The following is an 11,249-nucleotide window of genomic DNA, read 5'->3' on the forward strand; positions in this document are numbered from 1 at the left end:
AAAAAACTAACATTTAGCAAAAATGGCAAACCACCAAGAAGTTAAACGGGTCTAAATAAGATAGCTAGATTTGTATCAAGCTTTTCCACCAGGGTCTCCTGATGATGCATCGTTACTCTCACGTGTTTTCCAGGAAATGTTCAGCAAGACGTCTGAGAGATCCGTACATTGCCTTCTTATAGCGCCACCTTGTGGTCAATTCTTAGACCAAAACTGCTGCAAGACGTCTTGATAATCAGACATGTCTGGCAGCTGAGATTAAAGGCATCTTTAGATTTTTCCCATGACATATTTGTAAATGTTCAATACAAGGACAGGTTTCCAAATACTGTACATTAGTGTCTCGTGGCGAGGGGCCGCTGAGGGCCGGTCAATTGCATCCCATCTTTACTGACATTATATCATCTGTCATATAATTTAATTAGAATAATCTGCACAAGATGCTGATTTATCTCAGCTTTTTGAATATTTAAAGCTAAAGTGTGAGACTGTATTTTATTTCAAATTAAACTATCCATGATCATACCCTTGATTTGATTTTAACCCATGTTTTTCTATTTCAAACAGCAGCTTTTGCTGATCACAGGCCGGTTCTTGTTACTCCTCAGAATCCATCGCTGGCACGTCTGACTCGCTCGCTTAACATTCTAGTGAAGATTTTTCTGTAGCCTACCATGATGAATGCAACTCTCTGGACCCTGCTTAATCTGGACACCGACGCACATCTTAATCTTTTTAATTCTACCTGTGCAGATATCATGAATTCTATTGCCCCCCTTGAATGATAAAAATCGTTGTAGACGGGCTGAACGCAAATGGAAAACGGAAAGATTGCAGGTTTCTTATGAAGTTTTGAGAAGCTCGTATAACATGTTTCAGACAGATGCAAAATGCAAACATTTGTCAGAACTTATCGGAACAAAATTGTCATAGTCATAGAGTCTCGAGTGATTCTGGGAAATCCATGGCTTTAGTTTTATTAGATCTGGGTGCTGCCTTCGATTCGGTCCTGTTGACTCGTCTGGAGATATCTGTGGGCCTTCGTGGCACAGTCTTACAGTGGCTCCGTTCTTATCTGACCAACAGATGTTTTAGTGTTTGTATCGGTCACCAGACCTCCTCTTGTATACCTCTTAATTGTGGAGTTCCACAGGGATCAATCCTGGGCCCGGTTTTGTTTACCCTGCACACACTACCTCTGGCTTCCATTTGTAACAAATATAGAGTATCCTTTCATCTATATGCTGATGATACTCAGATCTATTTTCCTTTAAAGCATAGTGATAAAAATGGCTTACAACCACTGTTGGCCTGCTTAGAAGAACTTAAGCTTTGTAATTTTCAAAATTTAAATGAAAACCAAAATAATTCTATTTGGGCATAAGGAAAATTGTGTGTTAGATAAGTTAGAAACTCAATGCGCAAGAAATCTGGGCGTTCTATTTAATCATAACTTAACATTTGACAGACACGAGTACTGTTGTAAAATCATGCTTTTTTTCATCTCCGTCAACTTTCTAAAGAGAAACCCTTCTTATCACAGAGTCATTTCCAAGTTCATTTTCTAGTTTCCAAACGGTGATTCACGCTTTTGTAACAACTCGTTTAGATGATTGTAATTCACTTTATTACGGTGTTTCTCAGTCTTCCCTCTCCCGTCTACTCTAGAGCAAAACACAGCTACTAGATTACTCTCATGAACCCGCAAGCATGAGCCGGTAAATCCCATTTTATCTGGTTACCCATTAAAAATAGAATTGATTTTAAAATTCTATTATTTGTTTATAAAGCCCTCAATACCTGACAAACCTGCTCCGCCCGTACACCGCTTCTAGATCATTGGGATCCAGTGATCTCTGTCTGCTCATCGTGCCTAGATCTAGACTTAAAAAACAAGGTGGCTGCTCTTTTGCAGCTGCAGGTCCGAAACTCTGGAACAGTCTACCTCTTCACATTAGATTAGCTCCCAAGAGAAACCAAACCAGAATATGGTGCTGAAACAAGAGCTGTTTATTAAAGGAAGACACTAAAAACTCAAAGAACACAGAAAACGCAGACAGGCAGACGTATATATGCAGGTCTGACCTCACTTTGGTTTTACAGAGACGTCAAACTGCACAGAAGCAGGAAGAAAGAAGCTCAGAGAAACGTGAGTGTGAAGTGTTAAAAACATGATGCTGTGAGTTTCCCTTTGATACAGTCGGTGGAGCTCCTCTATCCATGAGTACAGGCCAAAGATACAGTTTAAGGAGATTGTTGTCGGCTCACAGATGGAATAATATTGTGTTTCACCTGATCCTCACTGCGGCCCCAGATCTCCAGACAGACCCTGGCCCTCGCCGTGATCGGAGCCCCAGAGCCGGTAGAACTGTGTGAAGTCGACGTATGGAGGCACTCTTCCCGTCTCGTCCGGTTGTGCTGCCTGACTGCCTCTCTGCCGGAACAGGCTTCCGTCTCCGGAGCTGGAGCTGGAGCTCTGCGTGTGTGTGTTGGTCGACTGCAGCGTCGCCGTGGGACTCTGACTGAGGGGAGGAGCACAGACACACAGAGGGGTGGAGTCAGAGTGAGGGGCGGGGCCAGAGGGAGGAGCACATACACACAGAGGGGTGGGGTCATAGTGAGGGGCGGGGCCAGAGGGAGGAACACAGACACACAGAGGGATGGGGTCATAGGGAGGAGCACAAACACACAGAGGGGCGGGGTCATAGTGAGGGGCGGGGCCAGGACTCTCACTGATTGGCTGTAAGGCGTCTATGGTCAGGGGAATCAGGGGTGTCAGTAGACTACAGTTAAACCATGGACCGTGGAGAGAGATTTATGCGTTATTGATAGAGTTACGAATGCATTCAGCTGAAGGAAACAACATTAGCTGGGCGCAGGATTATTACAGCTAACTAAAACTAAACCATAAAAAACATTTACATTATTTTATAATTGAAATTGAATTTTTTTTAACTGAAATATTTTCATAGTTTAACTTAATGAACAAAAATAGAAAACAGAAAAATTATAAAACTAAAATTATGAAAATATTAGCAAAAATTATATATATATATATATATATAAACAATGATAAAATGGCAAAACAATTTTAATAATTAAATTACTAAAACTTAACATTAAACAGGAAACTTCTCATTTTCATTTAATTTAACTTTGAATTAAATAAATCAATTATGAAAATAAAAACAATAGAGACAGAAAAAAACGAATAAAAATGGCAAACTAAATTACTAAAATTAAAAAGGAAACATAATTTCTCATTTTCATTTAGTTTAACTTGATGTACTAAAATAAAATAATAAATACAATTCTAAAAATAAAAAGTAAAAACAATATAGACACATTAGAAAAAAAACAATAACTAATAAAAATAGCAAAAACAAACTAAATTACTAAAACGTTCATTCTTTGTATTTATTTTACAAAGCAACATTTCCTATTTTCATTTAGTTGAACTATATACATATACTACTAAAAATGGCAAAAAGAGCACAAACTAAATGACTAAAAATGAACCTAAAATGAGAAAGGAAAAAAGCGCTCCTAGGCGCGGTCAGCGCTGTGTTACCCAGCGGTCGGTGTGTCTCCCTCCAGCGTGGACGCAGTGTTGGAGCCGTTGGTCAGCGTTCCCTGCGCCGGCATGACCAGAGACAGCATGACGCTGGTCTTACTGGTGCTCTGATGGTTCGAGTACGGCACAGACACCGGGTAGATCCGTCCTCCTGCACACACACATCAATGCTAATTATGATGCAGAATATAAACTCGGACTGGACGAGACGCGCTCAGAGTCTGTGTGATGATGCTGATTAAAACACACACTGATTGTGTATTAATGCACTGGTTTCGAAAGCCTACACTAATATAATACGTGTAGGAGGAATCGTTCATGCATATGGTTATTATTTTGTAAATGTAACTATTAAAATACAGTTAACCATGGTTAAGATTTGTCGACCAATATAGATTTTCTGATGCCGATGTCAATGGCAATATCATAAGGAGCCGATTTATATGATATCACACTATTTACAAATAATAAAATAAGATATGCTGCAAATAAATGGATAATTATTTGACATAAAATGTACCAAATTTGAAAATGAATAAATATGAAAAACGAATGTGATCTTATTAAAAAAGCACCGTCTCCCTCATCTAACACACCCGATTAAACTCATCAGCTCATTAGTAGAGACTTCAAGACCGGAAGTGGGTCAGAAAAGATAAAGAGCACATAAACACACACACAATGCGTGTCAGATCCGCGCCACGCTCAGCAGCGGCAGCTCTTAAAGTAATAGCAGCAAATAACCTAATAACCAGCTGCTGTGATGTCTATTAATCAAAGATCAAAAGAAAAAAGAGGAAATCAATAACTTCTGTAGCTTTAAGGATTCATCTATATTTAATTTAGTGTTTGATACTTAATTATTCAATCTCGGTGTGTTTCCTACTTGCTGAAGGCCACAGGTAAATATGACATTTATTATAATGCGTTTATGTGAAGATTGTTTTAAGTTCACTTAAAACAGAAGTTGTTGTTTTTTAAAGTCTAATAAATGTCAATAAAAATGGATAGCTCTCAATTATACTGTAATGTTAGTACAGTCAACATTACAAATAATCAATGGTTAAATATTAGGAAAAATAATAATTTCCTAGAGACATCAGCAGTACCGGTATCAGCGATTCTCACATTCAGCCACAAAAAAAAGAATCCATTAAACAAATATTACAAATATACTATCTTTATGCGGTTTCTACATTAATTTAGACATTGAATGTGAAATGACTGCAATATAAAAGTATATTTAAAATCTTTAATGGTAGGTGGGATTAACCGCGATTCATTTTAGAAAAAATGTGATTGATTAGTTAAATTTTTTTAAATCGATTGACAGCACTAATGCATATATATATATAAAAGAAACCCTAAATCTAATGTGACAGTCTAAGATCTTATTGTTTACTAAAGCAATAATCCCCGTGAAGCCGTGGTTTACAGTAAATTATAACAGCTAAATGCTAATTTCATATACGTAGTAAGGCTTCACAAAATAAAACAGAGCAAATAAAGTGTAATGATATTAATAAACACAGTATTCTTCCACCAAACAATGTAGCTCCTCAGAAACAGTTGTGGTTGCTACAAAGTGGTTGCCGAGCAACACACAAACGTAAACAAAGGTGTGTGTTACTTTGTAGAGAACGGCTTCGAACGCGGCTCAGCCAATCAGAATCAAGGACTTTCATTAACCTGTGTGTACTGTGGTTTATAAAGCAGGTGGTTGTGGTTCTGGCTTGTGATTGGTCGAGCCCACAGCTGCGTCTCACCTTGTGTGGGTGTGAGCGAGCCGTCTGCGAGTGTGTAGTTAACGACTCTGATCAGAAGCGTCATGTCTTCATGTCTGGCGCAGTGTGGCGCCCTCTGTCTGCCGCTCACGTATGAGTCGTGATGCAGACGCTTGACGCGCTCCACCACCGACTGCGCAGCCGCCTCCAGACTGCTCTGCTGCGCCAGCTCCGCCGCTACCATGGCAACGATCTCCTGCCGGGGAACATGGGAAATGTAGTCCACAGATATTGAAACAATGCTGCAGGACGGATGTGACTAGAATATTCAGCAACCGAAATTATTGTATAAGTGAAAAGACCGAATAAATTGTACTGAACAATTACGTGACGCGATCAAATAGAGGAACGCACTAATGCAGCAAACACGAATGCAGTGTGGAAGAAATCATAAGCACCGACAGCGAGAGACTGTTTAGTACTGCACTGCATGATGTCTCCGATGAGAAGAAGAAGGGGGTTTGGTTGTTGCTGGTTACTGTATGATGATTGAAATCACCAAATGGCCTTAAACAGTTAGTAAATAAACGGAAGAACGTTATTTTTTCTTATGCACGCATGAACTGCATGTATTCTGAACTCGCGGTGCGCCAGAGTCCAAAGCGCGAGGAAAATCTGCGCTGAAACAGTGTTAATCGTCAGTTGCTCAGTAATTAATTTTTTTCTCCTTGTTTAACTGAAGAAAGTTCTGGCACATCCAACTGTTAATTTCATCAATGCATTGGCAGAGGGAGTCAATGGGGCTGTAGTCATTTGGAGATAAGGCTAGGTACATCTGGGTATCATCTGCATAGCTGTGATAGGCGATTTGGTTCTCTCGTTAATTGACTTCGTGGGAGCATATACAGGCTAAACAAGAGCGGTGCAAGAATCGAGCCTTGTGGGACTCCACTTAGACTTGTGCTCTCCTGTACTCACATAATAACCTCTCCATTCTCAGTATGACCTGAACCATTTGAGTACCATCCCAGAAACCCTGACCCAGTTTTCCAGTCTCTCTAGCAGTATGTTATGATCGACAGTGTAATTGTAATTGATTTTGTCTTTGAAAAGCGAGACAAAACAGTAACAAGCACATTTTGGCTATTTAATTTATGCAATGGTGGAAAAAAATGGCAAAATACATGGGGGGAAAATGCAAAAAAAAACGTGTTCGGTATTTGGCCCAGTATTTAATTTTAGTTGGCTTCGGGCCAAGTCTGTTTTCACGCCGGCATTTGCACTGTTTGCTGCGACTAAATCTGTGAGCAAACCATGAGAGTTAACATTCTCTTGATTTGTGCTTATGTGAAAGTGCAATAATTGTGATGAAAAAAATTACGATAATCATGATTATATTTTTGAGCAAAATAATCTTGATTAACCACTGAACCATTGTTGAATTATAAAAAGAATGTAATACTGTAATACTGAGAGAAGAATTAAACGCCCAGACTTTCTATCAGCGAAAATAAAACAGGATAAGTTTGACTAAATGTGATAAAAATTAACAAGGACATTTGACACAAGACCAGACTAAAGTAAAAAAAGAGTGTGAGTGTGTGTGTGTGTGCGAGTGTGTGTATGTGAGCGTGAGTGTGTGTGCAAGTGTGTGTATGTGTTTGTGTGTGTGATTGTGTACATGTGTGAGTGTGAATTAGTGTGCGAGTGTGTGTATGTGAGAGAGTTTGTGTGTGTGCAAGTGTGTGTATGTAAGAGAGTGTGTGTGTGTGAGTGTGAATGAGTGTGCGAGTGTGAGTATGTGAGATTGTGAGTGTGTGTGTGTGTGTGATCGTGCGCGTGTGTGTGTGTGAGTATGTAAGAGTGTGTTCCTAGGTATCTCTCTCTCCTTCTCATTCTAACAGGACCTTCTCTTGACCCAGTGAGGCTCTTGTAGACTGTCAGTCCAGCTGCCCACGGGCCCTAATTATTAGGGTGTGTGTGTGTGTGTGTGTGTGAGTGAGTGTAAGTGTGTGTGTGTGTGTGTGAGTGAGTGAGTGTGTGTGTGTGTGCGAGTGTGTGTATGTGAGTGTGTGTGCAAGTGTGTGTATGTGTTTGTGTGTGTGATTGTGTACATGTGTGAGTGTGAATTAGTGTGCGAGTGTGTGTATGTAAGAGAGTGTGTGTATGTATGTAAGAGTGTGTGTGTCTGTGTGTGATTGTGCGTGTGTGTGTGTGTGTGTGTGAGTGTGTATGTAAGAGTGTGTGTGTGTGTGTGTGTGTGTGTGAGAGAGTATCAGAAACACACCTGAGCACGTCGATGTCTGTGTAGTTGAATTTGACTTTATAGTCTCCGATCCGTCGGGTGCTGCTCTGACCTGAGATCAGTCCAGTCTGCCTCAAGCGCACCGGATCCAGACCTGAGACACACAATCATTCACACACTCGACATGCTCAGCTGAGACACAATCAACACTTATTGCTAAAACATAATAAAAAATAAAACCGTCCAGCATGAGCATGTCATTCAACATGCTGAGGTGTCAGAAACCACGTAAACACAAGATGGCACCAAAGAACCTCTGAACCAGTTCATATATGACGATTGAGTCAGAGTCATATTACTGTCCGAATCACAGCCCTGCTGATGTGAATAATATCAATCATGTTGAGAAGACAAAGAGAAAAGCACTCACTGCTCCTCTTCATTACTGACAACTTATGTGAATAGAGTAACAGTGCATTTTAGAACTGCTGATTAAATGAAATAAAACCAAAATCATGGCTTAAAGCCATCGTCATATATGAACTTAAAGTCATTATTAAATAGCAAAGGTGGTGATTTAATGAAATAAATACATGGGTTGTGTGTTTTAGAGTGAAACATGTCACTGTGTTCATTTACACATGAGCAGCTCATGATTTCAGAGCACCTCGGTTCACGTTAAAATATTAGTACTGTCATTGTGTTGTAATGTAAAATAAAATTATTTTTATTTCTATGATTATTTTTGTGTAATACTTGTTTTTATAGTAAAATATTAAAAAAATTATATTTCTTGGATTGTTTTTATTCAGTCATTTTTATATTGTTAAGCCTTTCACATTTCGCAAAATTCACATTTTGATTGCATATTGTATTTAATGCATTAGCATGTGTGTGTGTGTGTGTGTGTGTGTGTGTGTGTCTGACCCAGCTGGGCGAGTCTGGACAGCTCATCGTCGTTGTCGGTTGTGTGCGCTCGTCCGATCTGGATCACCTGGTTCTGACCGTCACTGGTGGTCTTACAGAGAAGAACCCGGTTGGTTCCTGAATACACAGAAATGAAGAAAACAACGACACGATCAGCACACAGAGTTTGATTCCTCAGATCGTGTGTGTGTGTGTGTGTGTGTGAGAGTGTTAGTGTGTCTGAGAGAGAGACAGTGTGTGTGTGTGTGTGTGTGAGAGAGAGAGAGAGTGTGTGTGTGTGTGTGTGAGAGAGAGAGAGAGTGTGTGTGTGTGTGTGTGAGAGAGAGAGAGAGTGTGTGTGTGTGTGTGTGAGAGTGTTAGTGTGTCTGAGAGAGAGACAGTGTGTGTGTGTGTGTGTGTGAGTGAGTGCGAGTGTGTGTGAACATACCGACATTAGCGATGTAGAGTTTATTATTGAGTATCAGAGCGACTATGGCAGTGGCTCCTCCTGAAACCTCCTGCTCCAAAGCCTTCAGCCGCTCCGCCATCTTCTGAGTCTGAGCTGACAGATAGACGCCCTGAGAGTCAGACAGACAGACAGACAGTCTTATCCAGAGCAGAAGCAGTGATCCGAGTCTCTTCATGCACGTGTGCTCACCTCAGGAAGCTGCGTTTGGAGGCTTGCTTTCTCTGCAAGAGCATCATCAATGGTCTCAAAGTAGCTCTTCTCTACAACATCAAAAGCCTGAGAGACCAGCACAGAAGACATTATATTAATAATTACTATTATCAACCATTTTATTTAAATTTATTCTTAAATGGCATCAATTTTACATTTATTTATCATTTACAGATCTTTTGTACTTAATTCATGTTATGTTCCTTTGCACTATTTTATCCAAAAATGTAATCTGCTGTTCTCACCCTCAGATCATCTGAGATCAGGATGAGTTTGTTTCTTCATCAGATTTGTAGAAATGTAGCATTGCATCAGTGTCTCAGCAGTGGATGCTCTGCAGTGAATGGGTGCCGTCAGAATGAGAGTCCAAACAGCTGATAAAAACATCTTAGTGCTGGATGTGTTTCAGCTTTTGTCTTCTCCAGATGTTAACTGATGGACTGGAGTGCTGTGGATTATTGTGATGTTTTTATCAGCTGTTTGGACTCTCATTCTGACGGCACCCATTCACTGCAGAGCATCCATTGCTGAGACACTGATGCAGTGCTACATTTCTCCAAACCTGATGAAGAAACAAACACATCCTGATCTCGGAAGACCCGAGGGTGAGCACATTTCTGTCAGATCTCAAACCTGTGAGAGGATTCTGCGCACGTCTGCATCCGTGTGACCGGTGATCAGCTGACCCAGCAACAGCTCCGCCGTCAGACGCTGAGACACGAAACTAGCCACGCGGCTGCCGTCGTAGCCGTTAAACACGCCGTACAGGAAGCAGCACTCAGTGCTGAGGAGGGAACAGGAAGTGACATCAGTTCACACTGATCAGAGTCTGCGCAGGCGTCTACGAGCGGCTCTACCTGAAGCAGAAGTGTCCGTCTTCGTTGGGATGGCTCTGGGTCCCTTTCCCGTCGGGGCCGTACACACAGTTCGGGGCCGAACCGACGCCACACAGCTGACACAGAGGAAGAGCGTCAGTCCAGCTCTGATGCTGCAATCACAGCAGACACCTGATCATCAATCGCTCCGATCGGCCTACAGATCAATTACTGAACACTTTCAGCACAGCATGATGCTCTTATGTCCTTGATTTCCAGTAAAACTACGGAAACATTCGGAAATCAACATATATTCACTTGAGGTGCAAAATGATATAAAGACCTGGTTTCTGAAAATGAGTGCGGCCTGTGAAATGATCAAATGTTTTTGTTTACATAGTATATGTGTGTGTACTGCACTGTGTATATGTATTATGTATATACAAACACACACACATACATGTATATATGTGTGTGTGTGTGTGAGTGTGTGTGTGTGTGTGTGTGTGTGTGTGTGTGTGTGTGTGTGTGTGTGTGTGTGTGTGTGTGTGAGTGTGTGTGTGTGTGTGTGTGTGTGTGTGTGTGTGTGTGTGTGTGTGTGTGTGTGTGTTTGAGTGAGTGTGTGTGTGTTCAGGAGATGCGGCGGTGGGGAAGAGCTCACTGTGTCAGATGTTCCGCAGTGACGGCGCTGTCTTTCAGAAGAACTACACCATGGTAAGAACAACACACACAGAATCACTGAATAGAGTTACTGAGATCAACTGAATAGAGATGATAGGTGTATTGTAGAGCAGAGGTTTGCAGACTGGGGCCCGGGGACCCAAAGGGGCCACAAGAGAGTAACACAGGGTCCATGGAAAAGTTTCGACAAAAACAATAAATGTAAAAAAAAAAAAGTTGAATAAATAAACGAGAGAGAGAGAGACACAGGTGCAGATCACGGCGCATCCACCACATCAGTGTCACCTTTAGTGTTGCAAATGACTGACTGATTTGGTCAGAACTGAACTGTGTGTGTTTTGGAGAATGTTGGTGTGGAGCTGCTGGAGAAATCAGTGTCCATCCCAGACACCGGTGATGCTGTGGTACACACAGACACACACTCACACACACACACACATCATACCTGCTGATTGATTGATTGGTGTGTGTTTTGTCTCTATCAGGAGCTCTATAGCTATGATTCAGCTGGACAGGAGCCATTTGCAGATGCCTGTGAGAACATGCTGAGTTTAATCAAAACAACCCAAACACACTCAGTGTGGCCCTGATGTGTGTGTGTGTGTGTGTGTGTGTGTGTGTGTGT

General features: G+C 41.2%; 1 protein-coding gene across 1 annotated transcript; it reads right to left on the bottom strand.

The window, feature by feature from the left end:
- Positions 1-1,989: 1,989 nt before the first annotated feature.
- tab1 (TGF-beta activated kinase 1/MAP3K7 binding protein 1) lies at positions 1,990-10,122 on the bottom strand (the record flags this gene model as incomplete). The annotated part of the gene is made up of 9 exons (XM_016237785.1): positions 1,990-2,522; positions 3,572-3,725; positions 5,341-5,617; positions 7,543-7,697; positions 8,471-8,587; positions 8,898-9,027; positions 9,108-9,194; positions 9,762-9,912; positions 9,986-10,122. Coding segments are annotated over 9 exons (1,431 nt in total), but the record flags the coding sequence as incomplete, so codon positions are not given.
- Between the last annotated feature and the right edge of the window lie 1,127 nt (positions 10,123-11,249).

Source organism: Sinocyclocheilus grahami, unplaced genomic scaffold, assembly GCF_001515645.1.
Source record: "Sinocyclocheilus grahami isolate Dianchi unplaced genomic scaffold, SAMN03320097.WGS_v1.1 scaffold525.1, whole genome shotgun sequence".
Lineage (NCBI taxonomy): Eukaryota > Metazoa > Chordata > Actinopteri > Cypriniformes > Cyprinidae > Sinocyclocheilus > Sinocyclocheilus grahami.